The sequence below is a fragment of the Sinocyclocheilus rhinocerous genome, unplaced genomic scaffold (assembly GCF_001515625.1).
Source record: "Sinocyclocheilus rhinocerous isolate Xijiao unplaced genomic scaffold, SAMN03320098_v1.1 scaffold2583, whole genome shotgun sequence".
Lineage (NCBI taxonomy): Eukaryota > Metazoa > Chordata > Actinopteri > Cypriniformes > Cyprinidae > Sinocyclocheilus > Sinocyclocheilus rhinocerous.
Genome location: NW_015650696.1, coordinates 186,884 through 205,619, shown reverse-complemented (window position 1 = coordinate 205,619; position 18,736 = coordinate 186,884). Strand labels below are relative to the sequence as shown.

The following is an 18,736-nucleotide window of genomic DNA, read 5'->3' as shown; positions in this document are numbered from 1 at the left end:
TCCACTACTGTTAGATTGAACAGGTCTGAAAAGGAGTGTGTTGAGGGATTTGTTTCATTATTTCCAAGACACTGATGATTAGGATGTTAACACACAGCAGGAACGTGAGGTGTGAGAGGTTGGTGAGAATCGCTGTTAAGACCGAGGAGCACTAAATAGGAGTGAAATATGTCGCTGAAATAAGCAGCATCAGTTTCCAGGTGGTGAATTATGAATCCCACATACGTACAAGCTTTTAACTGTAAATTTAATCCAGGTTATGAGCTCAGTAAAGTAAAGTGTGGATCTCACCACCACTTCAGCCATACAGAAAGATTGAACTAATTTAATTATTTCATCCCTATTGAAAGCTCTTGTGTTTTTTCAGGCTTGCAGAGATTAGTGAGATTGAGAATATGTCTTGACTCACTTCTTCATCTTTTCCACAGAATTAAGCATAACAGAAAACATATGGGCATTAATGTTGGGTAAGTGAGGTTAATCTGGGACATTGGGTAATGTGGGGCTCCAAAGATCTGATGCATACATTTCTCTTTCACAATCAAAAAAGTGCCAAAAATGTCCCAGATTACTGTTATTCAATCTTAAATTCTGCATATTAAACCACTGCTTTTACATAAGAAAATGACATGATTTATTTGTGCCACTCCATCATTTGATGTACATGAAAGATTTCATTATAAAACAGCACTGCTTCTCCTTAGTGGTGCTGCTGCTTCACTTTTCAGTAGCAGCACTTGTATTAACCAGCCCGTAAGAAGCCTAACTTTGGCCCTTACATTAAAAAAAAGCTTTTAAATATCTAAAAATCCTTAAAACAGTCTAAATTTTCTTAACGTTGTTTTCATAAAATGTGTTTCTTCTTGAAAACTGTCTTGTTTTAAGCATTTCATAGCCAATTTAACAAAAAGAATGGTGAACAGGATTTTTTGCAGTGCATGCAGCTACAGTATAAGAAAGATGCAAATGAAAATCATCATAATGGCCATGGAATTGGTTGAAGCTTTGGCCTGGACTCTCTAAAATAGCCTCACTAAGTTGATTTGTGGAGAAATGGACTTTTATGGACTTTAGACAGGTGCAAATGATACATGAACTTATAAAAACATCAGTGTGATGCTTCTTCAGGATGGTAAAAGCACAAAGCAGTAGAGTCTGTTATATAAGTTGACAAGCACATCAGTTTCATGTGACTGTAAGGACGGCTCTTTCACGTTTCCTTCTCTTTCTCTTTTTCTCTTCAAAGCGGTCTGTGGCATCAGCAAAGAACATTACGTCCTCTTTGCTCTCAATCTCACGCTGCAGGAACTGAAGACCCGCACTGTTAAAACCCAGGACATCCTGAAAACACGGGTAAATGAGAATACACAGGCTTACACAATCTGATCATATGAGAGGTGTGATCACAGTGGTTCCATCCTGTTTCAAGTACTGAAAGCGGTACTCACCCTGATCTCTCGCACTTTAGAGATCGTGTTGGTCCTTAACTCATCAATGACTGACAGCAGCATCTGATTACTGGTGATCTGACCAAAATGGACTCTAGGAAAATGGTAAATGATAGAACTGTTAGTCAGGAGCAAAATCACATGGGCCCAGGAAAATAATCAACTCAATGCTAATGAAAGTGTAATTTAATAAAATGGTAAAATGTAATGAATAAATGTAAATGAAACATTAATATGAAAAGCAATAGCTACAGATGAGTACCTGAGCAGGAAGAAGAGACAGCGGCACACTAGCTCCACCTCCAGGCCCTGCTGTACGTAACCATTGAAGAGCTTCAGCAGATCTGGGACGTAAGGAAACGGCAGCACCAGCAGAGACACTTCCAGCTCACTAAAGAGAAAAACAGTGCTGAGAATCAGACTGACCCATAAAATATAATGGTATATAACAGATGGGAAAATGTATGAGTTAGAATACATTTGCCTGGGTTGAGGAAGAGCTCTTACCTGGACCGCACCTTCTTTATTACTTCCAGAACATATCGAGAGGGCTGCAAATTTAATGGCAACCATCAGTAAATACGAGCGATGAATCTTAGTTTTTAAAGAGACTTTTCAACGAAAAAATAAATTTGGCTCTTTAGTGTGGTGTAATATTAAAGATTAACTTGAAGTGAGCAGTACATAACAGCAAAGGTAAATCTAAAAATCAAAATAAAGGAAATGTGCATGTACAATAAAATATATAATATATAATCTGATATATCTTTAAAAATTCACTAATTGGCTATTGACCGATATGGTACTGATACATTGTGCAGCCCTAAATTATTGACCAAATATGACAAGCAAACAAGCCCAGTGCTAATAATTAAAACACACACTCACAGAGATATTTCCAAAAGCCACAAGGATGGGGTTCATCTTAGGGGGTGGTAACTGCAAACAAGAAAAACATAGAAGGGTCTAAGTAAAGCACCAGCATCATTAGATATAAATCCATATTTTGTGAACTCTTCAAGCTCCAGTCCTTATTATGTGCAGACAAAAAGAGAACTTCAATCAAATGTTGTGTTTCCTCTCTTAATGGGCTTTGAGTGTCTAGAAAACATCATACCTCCTTCCCCGCTGCCTTGCAAGTGGCCCTGTGCTCCTCCAGCTTTTCACTTTCCTCTCTATAGAGCTCAATAGCCTCCATTATTTGCTCAGCCTATAGAAACAGAACACAAGTGTCATTTCTCCATTACTGAATTTAAAAGAGAGGAGCTCTTTATCTGTACAGTTCGGCAGACTCACAGCTTTCACTGTCTCAATGGTCTTCTTCCCAGCAGGCTCTGCCTCTCCTTTAGTCTCTCCAGGGACCTGCGAGACATGAGGAAACACTGAGACCACGCAGAGACATAAACAGACATAACTGTTCTCTAGGATTTAAGAGAACCACTTACCACAGGTTCATCACCTTTAGCTAACGACTCCTCAAATTCTGCTTCCCTTTCCTGAGGAGAAAAATATTCAGAGTCAGCAAAAATATTCTAATGCTATGTATAGAGTAGATGTTTGTTTTTATAGATGAAATAATATAGATATTAGTTTGAAGCCAATGTAAAATAGTAAAATAGCTGAAAATTAACTTGCACAACTATGACGTGATCAGATATTCTAATATTAATGTGGCAAGTTGGAGGTGTAAACGTAGATTCTAGATTGTAGATTTAATACCATCAAACCTGTTTTCTGCTGTGTGACATTCTGCTGAAAAACCAAGCACTCACCATCTCCTTCTCCTCCTCCAGGATGATGGGCTCCCTGGTTCTCTCCCACAGCCTCAGGGACTTATCATGAGATGAGGAGACGATGTGGTCTCCATTGGGGCTGATGGCCAGGCACCAGACCTCCCGATGATGACCCTGAAAGTTCAAAAATACAGTCAAGAGTATGAGAGGGTCTGCAATAATGCAACCGTTCCAATACATCTTTGTCTGTGATTACATTGATTAGGGCTTAAGCAAAAGCAGACTGCGGCATACGTAATGCAATCAGCCTCTGCTCCATATTGACTGGGCTCTTATATAACTCTAATCCTTTCAATATAACAGCGACCTTTGGAAAACTCATTTCAGCTATGGAAAAATGTCTATTGAAAGCAGTCCAACTATCAGAGAAGGTCACCTCCAACGTCTGGATGTGCTCAAACTTATCAGCGTCCCACTGCTTGATCTTTCTGTCCTTTCCCGCAGTGAAGAACAGATGGGTTTTAGGGACAAACTGAAGAAACATGACACTAGGGAAACAGGAAAAAAACAGTGGATGACAAATAATGACCATCTGGGCTGATGTCATCCAGCGACTACAGCTCACAGGCGCTGGAGGGATGTCAACACCGTAGGTAGGCGACACCTGACCGAACACTGAAATCACTGTACTTGTCATCAACCGGTATCATAACTTTCACTAACAATATAACTAAAAACCGTACAGGTAATGTGACTGTGCCAGCAATGTGTCATTATACAAGCAGCAGTGTTTTATTACCTGTCGTCATGTGCAAACATAGAGCGATGACAGTCTCCGAAGTCCAAACCCCAGATCTTCACGTTTCTGTCTGCTGAGCCTGTGGCTATTAAAGCGCTGTCCTGCAGAACACGCACAGAAACCCACAAACAACATTTGAGCATAATTACGCCATCCGCCAGAATGACTTGCAGGATGTGTCAATGCACTTACATGTGAAATGTCCAGGCATAGAACGGGCAGCTTGTGTCCATACAGCGACAGGAAGAACTAGAGGAAGTTGAGACAGAGGGCAAATCTCGTATTATTCTGCACAGCTCACATATCTGTCCTGTAAAGCACTGCTGTTGTTTTGGGTAGAGTTGGACAGTAGGCATGATGGCGTCATATTATACGAGTGGTGATTGGTTATTTATAATGTGCTGACAAATTTCTGAGACACTGTGGCCCCATTTATTGTTTGTATTAAACATGTACAATTTGAATTCAATTGCCCACACCCAACAGGAAGTTGAATTGATTGACAGGAATTGGAACTTACTGAATTGCAATTTCACAGGTAATTGCAATCATGTGTTCTGCTACATCGGTCCATAAAATGAAAATTAATTTACTAAATATAATACTTATGAAATATAAATGAAATATAAATTTCAATAGGGCACATTTTAAATATCTTTTCCCACAAGAATGAGAATACTGTAGATGAATAGAGAAATTGGGTAAGTAATAATTTACTTTGAAAAAATAAAATAAAAATAGCTTTAAAAATAATTACTATTTTAAATTTAATTTTTTTAAAGAATTTAATTAATTTAAACAATTATTAAAATATATGATAATTATTGAGTAAGAAAATTATTGAATTATTGAAATCTCATCCATAAATCCGGCCTATAAAACCTTCAAGACCTTTTTTAATTTCAGTAACATATATCATGCGAAGCACAAACACATGAACTGAAGATCAGTTAATGCAAGTCCTCGAATAAAATGACAATTAAACGTCAAGCATTGAAATATTTCATTCATGGTGAGCGCTGCTTTTTTTTTCTCTCTCAGTAAACGTAACTCAAGTATAACAGTGGTCTTTTTTTGGATACTCTTAACAATTTTTTACATTTTTTTTTTTGTTTTACAAAGCATTGGATTTATGTATGGATTTTACATACAAGAGATACCAAGTGTTGTGGTATGAGAAAAGTATTGTAATGCTGTATGCAGTGCTTGTGGTTTACCTTTAGCGTGTCTGTGTAAAAGATCTTCACTGTACAGTCGAGAAGAGAGACAGCCAGCAGTCTCTGGTCAGGACTGTAGCGCACACACAGCACGTCCTCATCTAACTGCAGGGTGCGTGTGTGCTTCACCGTCAGTCTCCTGTGGATTACACAAAGCAATAATACATTAAAGCCAAGTAGAGAAAGAGAGATGGAGAAATCAGAATGAGAGAGCCATGGTTTGTGATCACAGATAATAACTCACTTGCTCTTCCCAGAGTCCCGATCCTTTATGAGCTCAAAGTCCCAGAATTTCACAGTCTTGTCAGCACCACCAGTTACAATCCCTCTCTGTATAAACACACACAAATCAAGAGTCAAATATGTTCACATAAAGCTAAAATCCTTGCTGACAGCTTACAAAGTCTTTGGAATAGAGTCAGGAATTCAATGTATTCACAGACTGTGGTGTTTTGTAGGGATGAGAAGCTCTTTGTCATTCAACAGAGAGATCGATATTATACCTGGTCTGGAGAGAGACACATGGACCAAAGAGCTCCATCATGGGCATCAGTCGTCTCTAGAAGGCTTCCTGAGGCCAGGTCGAAAATCTGAATCTTCCCACTCTGTGACAAAAGACACATAAATACCACAATACGGAACAAGCTGCTAACAATAATGCAAAATTAATTTTCATAGGAAAGGATATATGGACTAAAAGTTTTGCAACAGAAGATCTTTCAGGATCTTAATTAGCATTCAGGAAACGTCTCATTCAAATCTCATTCATGCATTTTCAAAGTTGGTGGCTCATGTTCGGTTACAAGACAAGCCAGAACTAATGGCATTTGATGCCAATAACAGCCAACTTGGCACAATGGCTTTTTTTTTTTTTTGAGCTTGATAGCCCATAGTCATGGTCTACCTTTTTTTTTAATGGGAAAGGGCAGAGCAGACATTCTGCAAACCATCTCATTTTGTGTTCCACAGAAGAAAGTCATACAGGTTTGTAATAAAGTTAAGACATGAAGTTAAGCAAATGATGACAGAATTTTATTTTGGGTGAACTATCTCTTTATTGATTGATGATAGAGAAGTGAATAGTTTTATACCTTTGTTCCTAAGATAATCTGTCTGTCTCCAGGAACAAATAACGAGCAGAGAGCATATTCACATCCCATGGTACGAATGACCTGCAAGGTAGACCTGACAAAAGAAGATACTTCTTGTTAAGGACTCAAAATCTATAAACCCATGCAAAAAAATTATAATTGATGGAAAACATTTGTCATCACACTCACCTGTTCCACACTTTGACAGTCTCTCCAGAGGCTGAGAGGATGGCTATGTTATCTGAGCTGAAGGCCAGAGTTCTGACATCTGTACGATGACCGCCCAGTGTGAGGCGAGAGGTTTTAGTGCCAGTAGGATTCTTCTCTGAAGTCTTCAGTGTATATGTCTCCACTGTGTTATTCTGCAGAAGAAGAGCAACCTTCATCTCTCCGTTAGGAACCAGAAGGCAGTCCATTGATCTGTAGATGAAAAAAACATTACCATCAATACTTAATAACAGTAACACGCAAGAGGGCACTGTGCTTGCATGCATACTCTCTGACCTGATCTTGGATGACGCCTTTATGTTTGCCAGCTTTTGGATCTCATCACTCAACTTTCTCTCCACTACAAGTTCAGGTACATCCTCTCCTCCTCCTTGCGACCTGCATAACATAACAGTTCATCAGAATATCAGAAAAGCAACAACTTCACATTTCAAAACAGAGGTCTCACACACTTTGTTTTTTTCTTGGCTTTCTTTAGTTTTCTGTCCATTTTTTTCTGGACCTCTTCCTCCGACAGTACAGTGAAGACTTCAAGCGTAGCATCCAGGCCCTGTTGAGATTTAAAAAGAAGTTATATGATGTAGGCTCAATTTTTGCCTAATTATTGCATAGCTACTTTAAATTAGGGACTTCCCAACAAAACCGACCAAGCTAAAGAGAGTGGAACCCTTTTTCAGTAGGAAGTGAAACACTAGTATACACAATTATGCAATATACTTACATGGCATGCAAGCACTTTAGCTTTGGCGTCTGTGACCAAGGACACAACCCTGTCTCTGGCTTCCCTCAGAACAGAACCAGCTTTCTTACAGCTGAGAATTCGCTGTAGACAGAAATCAGATCTTTGATGAATATTTGAAGGAAACCCTTTTTCTTAAACTAAACGAATGTATTGCGTCATGTCAAATCACTAATATCCACTGAATACTGGAAGAAATATTACTTCTTCTGGCTCTTCGTCAAGTCCTTCCTCATCATCCTCAAGAAGAGTTCTGACTTTCTTTTCCTGTGGCTCCCCCACTTCTTTACCCTGTGAAAAATCTTTAAAGTCATTCTGAATACATGAGATCAGTTTCAATTCTCTATATAAGAGACCAAAGATCAAATTCAAGACTGTATTGGAATGTAATTCAGCCTACAATGTAACCATTTGCCACAGCATGAGTGATATTGCCTTACCTCCTCAATGTACTGAATGTCCCAGGCTCTGAGCTCACTGTCAGCAGACCCTGTAATCAACCTACTCTCCTGGTTCAACAGGACCATTCCCCATACCTACAGAGATTGGACAATGTTGCACTGTACTACAACACTAACAGATATTTAGATTGTGCTGGAGACTCATTCTCCAAAATTAAAGTAAGAAAACACCTTATGAGCAATTTTCTTCAAGATACTAAATGCCACCTAGGCTCAGATCATTTACAGTAAAACACCCTAATCATATACAGTACATTGATTTATGCTGATATCAAAGCAGCAAGAACATGCATTGTGTGTTGTGTTGTAGATTTCAGAAAGATCAAAACAGTCTCAACAGTGTCCAGTGATCCTATTTACCTCAGTGCGATGCCCCACCATGGTCTTGAAACAATGCTGTGTGTCCAAGTCCCACCACTTTACAAAACTGTCCTTAGAGCTGAGGAAACATGAGAAACACAGAATCAGATCAGCAGCGCATTACTACATTGCTGCGCCAAGGTACACATCCAGTTACTTTATTCTTTCAGCATGAAGTAGTATATAAAACAAAGCAGTCGTTTCTGAAAATGTAATCAGTCACAACTGACGTTAGGTCGCAAATTGCATTTTTGAGAGAAAAAAAAAACAGTCGCTTCAGTGTATTTATAAGTCACATTTCATCATTATATTAAAAAAATTATGTAAAACACAGTAAATAAAATGAAACGGTTACAAGCATTACAAACACTACAAACTATTTTAGTTCCCCACACTCAAATCCTTTAAATTTAATAGTATTTAGTACAGAACAGCAGTAATCAAAGTAAACACATTTATTTAAAGTGAAACCACTAGCATGTGGGAAATGTGCTATACAAATAAACTTGTCCTCATGTACTATTCACTTTTGGCAAAAATACAAATGCTTTACGTTTTTGACATTAAGTCACAGCACATTTCAAATGATAAAAAAGCTACTTATATCATGGGATGAAATGATGTGTCCATGCACGTATGTATATAATATAATATAAAATGTTGAGTATTTTCAAGAGTTGAATTAATTTCAATAAAATATACAGACTGATTTACCTTGTAATCAGCAGGTTTTTGCTCTCCAAAAACAAAATTTGTGTGATTGCATCTTTGTGTCCTTTGAGTCTGTACAGACCACACTCATTGATGATATCCCACACAATAACATCTGTGTCCTGAAACACAACAACAAAGAAAATGATTTTACTTCATGCAAAATTGAAAATCAGTTAAAAAAAAAAAAAAAACTGTTCTAAAATGAACTCTCATCTTACTCTCGAGCCAGTGACGAGACGAGCACCCAGTGCATCATATCTTATAACTGAGACAGCTGATTTGTGTCCACTGAAGGAGATGTTGCTTTCGCCGTTGAGCAGACTAAAGATGCGCACACCTCCATCCTCATAACCTACCGCTATGTGGACGCCATCAGGAGAAGGACACAGGTATGTCACCTCATGCTTTTTACCTTCAAGTATAAGAACCTGAGAATTGAAAGGAGTAAGTGCAATGTTTATGAGTTTAAATAAACTGATGAGTAAATGTACCAAAGCAATCTTCTAAACCATTTAAAAACAAGTACCTTCTCAGCTTTGCGGACATCCCATATGAACACATGCTCACAAGCTCCCACAGCAACATATCGACCCTTCTCACCTCCCCTAAGGGTCACAAACGCGATGTTGGCCTTCTGATTGCCAATCACTCCAAATACAGCACTCGCCACATAGCGCAGGTACTGCTTCGTTAAACCCATGGCAAGCCGGAGGCTGTAGACACACACACAACAGTAGGTAGTGGGGTTAGATGTGTGTGTTGCTCCTTTAATCTAGCAAACTGCACGATTTGTCATGTGAGCGCATATTTAGAATGAGACCAATCATACTTTATAAATCGGCGTATTTAGCTAGTAGCTAAAGCATATCTGTAATTATGAGTTTAATGTTGTTATATTTTGTGTGCATGGTTCCTTATAATAAATACAAAAATCATAATTATTGGTTAACAGCTAATGTATAAAACCATAATCTTGAGTTTGCTGAAAAATACAATTATATTATATATAGATTATAAATGCTCAGTCACTTCATGTTCATCCTGTATCAACAGTGATTGTGACGTTGTTTAATGGTATTTTAGCCCTTCGGCTGCACCAAACGAAGCTCGTAACTACCTTCAAAAGTTATGATTGCCAATTGTAATGTATATTAACTTAACGGTCAGTCCATAAAATGAAAGTGAGCAACTATTGCTCCCCAACACCACGCTTCACAGCAACGTGAACCACATGCAGTCCGTTTAATCGTATTTAGAGAGCAAGAGATAAGCAGATATTAGTAAGCTACAAAGTTCAAAATAAGCAACTGCGTATAGTAAATGTAGTTACATACTTTGTCGATTAGATGTATTTTGTATCTGCAGTCTTAAATGAAAATATTGTTTCTGTGGATGTGGAGAACGTCTACATGCTTTTCAGTCGCACGTGTGACATCAAGTAAAGACAAAAGTGGTAGATTACCGAGCGGAACTACGATGTTACTTCACAAAATATTGCAAGAATGTTTTTATAGACATTTGTGTCACTCTAAAATATGTGTTCCTCATTATTCACACTGCTTTATGCATTTTATTTATCTGTTCTTCTTATGAATTGTGTATAGTATCGATTACTTCGGTCTGTGAATGCGAAGTCATGTTGCTGTCCACGAGGCGCATCAAATGTGTTCATAATTAAACTTTATTTAATTAAATTATTCATTATACTTATTTTAATTTAGCGATGACACTATAACGTCGATTAAAATCTATGTTGCAATATTGTATATGTCTGTGCGTTTTCTACACGGATCGACAACATAGCCACTGCCCCTACTGCATTCCCGGAAGTGATGATATTTGTCCTCGTGAATCAGCTGATCAGGAAACTCGCTGAATGTTGCAAACACGATGTGTTGACCACATGCAGTTAAAATCACATTTTAACAATGGCTCATTTAAAAGCGGAAGCACAGGAAGATTTGATCTTTAACTCTATCTTTAACGGATTAGTTCGAGCTAATGTGGTTTGGTGTTTGCAGTAGCTGCATCATAGGACATCTGGTAGGTTGCTGGTCATTGTGATTGATGGTGGTTGTAATCTGTTGCATTTTCATCAAGTCGATATAAACCTGTGTGGTTAGAATAAGTATGACGTGTTGCTTTCCTTTATATCCTCTTTGAAACAGGATTGTGTTGCATTGTTTGTATGTTCCTGTTGCAGTCGAGATGAAACTTTGATGTATTTGAACAAACTCATTGCTTTGTTGTTGTTGAAATCTAATTTGGCGAGTCGACCTTTACACGTGCGTCTCATTTCTGCTGAATATCTTATCTGTTCCTGAAGTCCTGTCTGGCTGCACTTATAGAGCCTCTCTGTTGTGCTTGAAAGTCAATTAGGTTCATGAACACTCCACTTCTCATACTGCAGCTGGCACTGAAAGTATTGCTGAATGCTTTTACAATTATTGTTGCATTTTGAAAGTTTGGGAATTTATTTATCTTGTTTCATTGTGGCTTTATGATTTATGTGAATTCATTTTGAAGAAAGCACCACACAGTATTAAAATATAATATCAATAATAATAATAATATCATATGTTTTTTGTAAACATCAGTTGGGTGTGAAACACTTGCATGTATATGTGGGTTTAAAAAATACAACACTTTTACTAAATTGGTTCTCAACCAGGGCCCGGGGGCCCACTAGAGGGCCTCAGCAGACTTCCAAGATGACTTTATTGTTTAAATGGGTTATATTAAAATAATAGCGTTTATTTAAAATGCTTAATTCTAAAAATTACAATGTATACAATTTAAATTAACCTTCAAGTATTGTCTTGGACAATAGTGGCCCCGAAGCACTGTTTTAAAAGATACATTTTAGATCCAAAGTAATTTCATACACCATTTATCTGCCTGAAATTCACTGAAGTCTGGCATTGTAACCACCATCTTACATGTTTAAACTGATGCAATGCCGGTATAGCCCAGGTCAAACTACAGTCTCTTTCTGTGTAAATGCTCCTCTGTGTCTTTTTCAGTTCAAAATTGCCCAGTGAAGCTACAGCATGGATCCCTTGGGAGCTCGTTCCCAGTTTGTGGAGGTCCAGAACCTACCCACGTGGGACCAGTCTCAGGGAGTCCAGGACGAGGTGGATGGAGAAAACCAATTAACAGAGGAAGATGACCAGCTGACTAATCAGCTCAATTCTTTAGAGTCCCCTTTCCTCTTCAGACAAGACATCAACAGCAAGATTGTATTATTGTGAGTGTTATTTTCAATGACATTTCTTAAACATTCTGTTTTGTTCTTCTCCACAAATTTCTGCATTATTTCAACAAAAATCACTTAAAAATCGCTTAATAAACAGACTACGTAAAACTTTTTTTAGTCCTAAAAGCCTAAGCCTCAAGATTATCTATAAATATAAGTACTTATTTGCTTAATTCAATAGTTTAAGATTGTTTAATAGTTTAATCCTTTAGTAATTTAGACCTAAATATTATGATGATCTTCACGTCTGTTAGTCATTCCCTCGTGCACACAAATCCCCCTTATAGCTAGGCCTGGCATGATAACAACTTTTTGTTGTGCGATATATTGCCCCAGAAATAATTGCGATAAGCAATATTATTGTCATTTTAAAGACCATTTTATGCCACTGAATATATAATCATAATAATATAATCACAGCATAATAATGCAAGAAGGCCTACACACTTCCAAATGACAACAAATTTTTTATTTTTAAGAATATTTAGATCATGGAAATTAAGTATCAAAATATTAGATACCTTAAAAAACCTGAATAAATACTAAATAAACATTTTCTAACAAAACGTGCAAAGTAACAAGTAGAAAAGAAAAATGCACAAAGAACTTGTATGGAGATTTTTCCATCTACAGATTTTTTCCTGACCTTTTTTCTCTGTAAATTAAAGGTGCACACTATTGCTGAAAAACACAATCACTACTTAGCAGTCAGATGTCCGTATGCAAAAGGCACAGATCCCTAAACAAGACCATATCTGCAGATGGAACTTTGTTTGTAGAAGCATTTTTTAAATGTGAACTAGCACCTCATGACTACACCACGTTATGTACGGGAAGCTGCAAAAGACAAGTGGAATGTACAAAACATGGTGACATTAAATTTTAAGTAAATATAATGGGCGATATATTGCGTCACCAAAAAATATTGAGGTCATGTACATATATTGCGCGATAAGTCGATATATTGATTATTGCGACAGGCCTACTTATAGCTCAATCACGTGACTGTCTGGGAGGTCCTTTTGGCTTTCAGACCAATATAGCTTTTTTAGGGCAGGATTAAGCTTTTTTTTCTCTCTGAATTCATAGTTTCTCTTTTTTAAGAAAGGGGAAATTCATTGCATGGCACTTCTCTATGAAGTCCAATTAATAAAACCAGTCCTTCTGGAAATTGAGGCAGGAATAGAATTCAGCAGTACGCATAGTTTTATGCTTGCAGGATTTGTTTATAGGGACTATTCTGTCATTCATCTGATTTCATTTGTTTTTTGAAAACAAAAAAATTCAACATTCCACGTGATGGCATAATTATATTAACACTTAACGTTATAAAATAAAATGAATGTTTTAAAATAAAAAATAGTGTTATTTTAGTATTAATTATATTATTTATTAATATTTTGAGCTTTTATTTTCATATTTTATGTTTAATTTAGTTTTAGTTATTTATTATGCATTTGTTTTGTTTTTTTGTTTTTTAGTTTAGTCTAGTCTAGTTTAGTTTAGTCTAATTTTAGTTCTTAAATTAATTCTTAAAATAATTCTTAAATGTTTTTCATTCATTTGATTTTATTTCAGCTTTATTTCAATTACCAATAATTTTAACCGTTTTATTTCACAATAACAACTATGTTATTTATGCTACATTTGTTCACACAGCTTTTTCATGGCTTATATGATGTTCTGTATCTGATATGCTGATTTATATCATTCCCTTATTTTACAGTAATGGAGATGTGGCACTGTTAAACTGCACTGCAATCATCAGTACAAGTAATGAGACACTAACGGACAAGAACCCTGTATCAGACAGTATCCATAGATATGCCGGACCTGAACTAAGGGATGAACTACTCAAACTGAAAGGTAGGGGGCACCACCAGGATAGCAGATGGAGAATTGATATCTAACTATGATCTTAAACTATTAGTGTTTTTAAATGCTGTTTGTGTTTGTTACTCAGTTTTGGAACAGATATTATCTCATTTCGTTGGTATCTCATTTCGTATCGCTTTTATTGGAGTGATATGCGTGTGTGTATATTTTTACAGGATGTCGAACCGGTGAAGCAAAAATGACAGAGGGTTTCAACTTGGCTGCACGTTTTATAATTCACACAGTTGGACCCAAATATAAAGCCAAGTACCGGACGGCTGCAGAGAGCTCTCTTTACAGCTGTTACAGAAACATCATGCAGCTTGCCAAGTAAGCCGGACCATTCCAACAAATTTTGTGAGATTGTTGCACAAATATTAAATGTCAGCTCATACAGACTGTCTGGACATTCTGACATGGTTATACTAAGTAAATATGCTTAGATATTATAACTGTTAGTCACTCTCCAAGATCATATCAGACATTAAAAACAGTTCAAATACAGTCTAAATCAAATATTTTAGCATGAACTTGTGTTGATTGTTGGAGCAGTTCCCATGGCAACAAGGCGTTTAGTAAAGTAACACCAGCCTTTATGTTCAGTGCTTGATAATTATTAATAGGGATGTCTGATGATGTAAAAAATAAACCCCATGTGCTTGTGGGAAGAAAGGAAATTATATAAGATTTAGATTCCATTTGTGAATACATTAGCTTTTGTGATTTTGAACTTACCCTTGGCTAAGGATAAATGCCATTCATTTCTTTTTTTGGGAATGACTGTGTGTGTGTTAACAGGAGGTGTTTATGACAGTGATGCTTTACTATGCAAATAACATGTCATCAAAGACACTTCTGCCTGCTCTTAGATGGAAAAACCGGCTGACTAATGTAAACTGTGTAATTGAAGTACATGCGACATATTTTATGTTTAATCATTGTGTTTCTCTCCTCAGGGAACACGCCATGGCATCTGTGGGTTTGTGTGTGGTCAGCACAGTCAAAAGGGCATATCCGCTGGAGGATGCCACACATATAGCATTAAGTAATTTCTGTTTAATTAATTTTATAATACAAGTGTTATACATCACATGTGAGGTCACTCCTTTCTGAAGAAATTCAGAGGGATCTCATCAGAATGTGTTCCCCCCACATTTATGTTTCTAGGGACTGTTCGTAGATTTCTGGAGAACCATGGTGAAAATATTGAGACTGTAGTGTTTGCTGTTTCCGATGTTGAGGAGGTGTGTGGCATTTCATTTTCACTGTTATGCAACAGCCTCCATCCTTGAACTCTCTTGTGTGCTCTTTCATTTTCTTATGAAATTCTCGTTTTGATTTAAAAGCCAAACGTTGTCGTGTTTGTGGGTTAAACTAACTTGTTTGCTGAGTGTGAGCTACAGGATTGTACATTAGGGATTCATGTGTTCCTTGCTAACATTTTTTAAAATTGCATTATTAAAAAAAAAAAAAAAAAGATTTGTATAAATTTTTTTTATCATGTGCCTGAATGTGTATCTATGATTGATTGCCCCTAAATGTGTTTGTAATTCATTGTGTTTTCCAGCCAGTGTACAGGAAGTTAATGCCGTTGTATTACCCATGCTCAAAAAAAGAAGAGAAGATCAGTCTGCCTCTCCTCCCTGCCGACATTGGTAATACTGAGGGGGAGCCCGTGGTCCCGGAGAGACAGATCCGCATTGCCGAAAAGCCAGGAAATCTAGAAGGTGAGCTCAAATAATTGTTCATTGTATCATCTTTTCAGATCTTTAAGGTAGATATGCTATTCAAACAATTTGGGTTGGTAAGATTTTTAAAAATATGTTAATGCTTTGTTTTTTAAAAAACGCATTATTTTTCACATTATTTACCTTTATTCCACACCGCGTTTTCTCAAAATATGCATTTAATATCACCTCATTTTCCAGCGATTCTCAAACGATTCGTTCGAAGCAGTTCAAAGATTCAGTCTCTCTAAACCCCTCCTTTCCGTGAGCCTGCTCTGCTCTGATTGGTCAGATAGCCTAGTCTGTTGTGATTGGTCTACAGCGTACAGCGCGTTTCGGAAATGATACGCCTATTTCAATGGTTCTGTATTTTGAACGCTCTATAGAAAATATAAACATCTATTATTTATCATACTTACAGGTTGTGATTCAGTGGAGCAGCTGGTCCAAATAAACAGGATACTGATCCATCTTTCAACAGCAAGCGTTTTGTAAATCCCGCGTTGAACTCTCCGAGATTAGAGAAGCAGTCGTCAGTAAAATGACGTGTTTGTGGGCGGGGTCAAGTTGTTCGCGGCCGGCCAACGTAGAACATAGGCACATTATGCAAATGTGTTACCCCGTGATGTGTAGCCGTCACGGAAGTGAAATTTCGAATTACTAACGACTCATTTCAGCTGTTCGGAGTCGATTCATTATTTTGGGAGACAATAACTTTATTTATCGTGTACTTTCAGCTTTACAACTTTGCAGATCGTTTACATTCACATACAGCTACATTACACACTGCATGAAAGGCAATATTGGAAATGGCATAATAGGGGCACTTTAAGAAACATTCCTTTTTATATTTATATTTTATATTTGTTGAAAACATTAATATTAACATTAACATTTAATATTTTTGTGGAAGCTGTGATACTTTTTTCAGGATTCTTTGAATGAAAAGTTCAAAAGAACAGCATTTATTTTAAATAGAAATCTTTTTTAACATTATAAATAAAGTCTTTACTGTCACTTTTGATCAATTATATGCATCCTTGCTCAAAAAAGTATTAATCTGTTTCAATAAAAAAAACAAAAATAAACAACAAATCTTACTGACCTCAAACTTTTGAATGGTAGTGTAGATGTTTTAAGTCTACCAAACAAGCAGTAGGAGTAATTGTTTGCCAAAACGTTTGGAGAACATTCATCTGGAGGACGTGTATTTACACTGTGTAATGTAAAAGAGATTTTTTTTAACAGAAGCATTTTCAGTAATGTATTTGATTTACAGAATGAAAAACATAATTGCCTTCCAGAAATGTGATAGAATAATGATTGAGCAGCATGCAGCTGATCGAGAGTCATCTCTTCCTCCCTGGCCTTTCATCTTGATCTGTTGTGGGTGTTTCATGAGTTCAGATTAGCTGACACTACCTCTTTGTCCCACAACAAGTGCTTTGACTACAGCAGAATCTTCTGCATTCAGACAGACCCACACAGCTACAATCAAGTGTGTGTGTGTGTGTGTGTAGGCACCAGTGTCAAAATGAGAATGCCTATATGAGAATGAGTGTATGTTTGGCAAGTTTGCTTGCCATAGCACTCGGAGCACATGTGTATATTTATTTGTTAGTGGGAGATTGAATTTGTATATTTGTTGGCTGCCATTATTTCAAACCCAGATCCTGTGGACTGTGAGCCAGCTGTGTTAAGGTGATCAAGTCTCACTAGAGCTGTTGATCCAACTCAAAAACACCACATAAGCCAGGTCCTGTCTGTCAACTTTCCTGTCTGTCTTTGAATGCTTTAATCCAGGACATGGAACGTCAGCCCAAGGTCTGTTACCAACTGAACTAAAAAATAAACTCTTTCCATGTTAGGTCATTCAATAATCTGCTTTATCAGTCTCACTTCTGGTTGTTTGCTTGAGCCATTGAGAATGACAACAAGCTCTAATCTGAACAAACATGATCACTTAACCAAATTTACTTTGGTGTACAGTATACTAAAGTGGCACAACAGTTTCCAAACTTCCTTGTTAATATGAAGTTAAAGGTGAAGTGTACTTTTTGTGCCACTAGTGTCATCAAAAGGAATTAATGAAAAATTTAATTCAAACTGCCATTGGTCAGCCAGACATTAAGGGCCCTATCATACACCCGGCGCAATGTGACGCCAGGCTCGACGCAGTGTTAATTTTGACAGGCATTTTTGATTTAGTCTTTATCTTGAGACGAAAATGCTTAATAGTCTTAGTCACATTTTAGTAATTTGAGTCTTTCATAGTTTTAGTCGACGAAAAGTCATTGCATTTTTGTCAACTTTTAGTCAAACTGCAGTTACCAACATTTATTTTGGTAGCTATTTTATATGTAGTCTTCAAACAAAAATAGTCATTAATTCTTCTCTCTTTAGACCAAATCAATTAAGCTTATGAGAAATTTGAATCAAGGATTGAATTTGGAAAAACTTGAATAAATTATGACAATTTTCATTTTTGGTTGAACTATCCCTTTAACAGTAGTGAAAAGGGAGCAACTTATCAAAATTATAGTTGTTCTTATATAATATATATAATTTATAATTTTTGAAAAAGCAAAATAAGACAATAAGATAAATACAAAAGAGATACAAATTAAACTCATTTTTCAGATACAGTAAAGTTTACTTAACATTTATTTAACACCTTTTGTTGGTTAACATTAATGACAAGGATAGGTACTTAATTAGGAATGCTGTCCCTTTAAGAAGGAAGGCATGCATGTAATACTGACACACGTTCAGTTTTCACCCACCTGTTTACGTTCACTTAATCCATAACCGACTGTATTTACGTGAGATACTCTACTACACGATAGACATTTGGACTGCTGTGTGTGTATTTAAGCACTGAGAACTGATCGTGCGCTGTATATGAGAACTGAAGAAGTGGCGCGTGCACGAGAGAGCACTTCTATCAGCGCGATTCCGCCTATCTCACCTTAATTCAATAACTTTAAGATAATCTACAACAAATTGTGACTCCCGGTAAAAACGGGACGTCTGGTCACCTTATCCCTACCCCTTCAGGTGCTGAGGCCATTGTTTCAGATCGCTAGTT

At 36.9% G+C, this 18,736-nt stretch overlaps 2 protein-coding genes across 2 annotated transcripts in view; one reads left to right on the top strand and one right to left on the bottom strand.

The window, feature by feature from the left end:
* Positions 1-610: 610 nt before the first annotated feature.
* wdr3 (WD repeat domain 3) lies at positions 611-10,260 on the bottom strand. Its single transcript, XM_016517445.1, has 27 exons — positions 10,125-10,260; positions 9,317-9,503; positions 9,009-9,218; positions 8,791-8,909; positions 8,077-8,155; positions 7,696-7,791; positions 7,460-7,546; positions 7,238-7,339; positions 6,969-7,066; positions 6,793-6,894; positions 6,478-6,708; positions 6,289-6,382; positions 5,701-5,802; positions 5,442-5,527; positions 5,198-5,336; positions 4,173-4,229; positions 3,981-4,081; positions 3,618-3,729; positions 3,221-3,355; positions 2,894-2,944; positions 2,745-2,810; positions 2,566-2,658; positions 2,337-2,387; positions 1,956-1,999; positions 1,711-1,839; positions 1,449-1,542; positions 611-1,341 (listed from the first exon to the last, which is right to left on the bottom strand). Exons 2-27 carry the CDS (start codon positions 9,488-9,490, stop codon positions 1,186-1,188), a joined length of 2,808 nt encoding a protein of 935 aa, XP_016372931.1. The 5' UTR covers positions 9,491-9,503; positions 10,125-10,260; the 3' UTR covers positions 611-1,185.
* Positions 10,261-10,547: 287 nt separating this feature from the next.
* The window catches only part of LOC107712249 (ganglioside-induced differentiation-associated protein 2-like), a 24,078-nt gene continuing 15,889 nt past the window's right edge, over positions 10,548-18,736 (top strand). Inside the window, exons 1-7 of the mRNA XM_016517431.1 lie at positions 10,548-10,833; positions 11,814-12,037; positions 13,773-13,912; positions 14,098-14,251; positions 14,878-14,966; positions 15,089-15,165; positions 15,489-15,648. Of these exons, the coding sequence (XP_016372917.1) occupies positions 11,841-12,037; positions 13,773-13,912; positions 14,098-14,251; positions 14,878-14,966; positions 15,089-15,165; positions 15,489-15,648 (817 nt within the window). The 5' untranslated portion in view covers positions 10,548-10,833; positions 11,814-11,840. The remainder of the gene's footprint in view (positions 10,834-11,813; positions 12,038-13,772; positions 13,913-14,097; positions 14,252-14,877; positions 14,967-15,088; positions 15,166-15,488; positions 15,649-18,736) is intronic.

Bases quoted from the DNA above. Each gene is read 5' to 3' on its own strand.
- wdr3 (XM_016517445.1), bottom strand. From the start codon at position 9,490: ATGGGTTTAACGAAGCAGTACCTGCGCTATGTGGCGAGTGCTGTATTT. The intron at 6,895-6,968 runs GTGTGTGAGACC...TATGTTATGCAG, and splicing joins AAAGCCAAGAAAAAAACAAA to GTCGCAAGGAGGAGGAGAGG. The intron at 5,337-5,441 runs GTGAGTTATTAT...TGTAATCCACAG, and splicing joins CGGGACTCTGGGAAGAGCAA to GAGACTGACGGTGAAGCACA.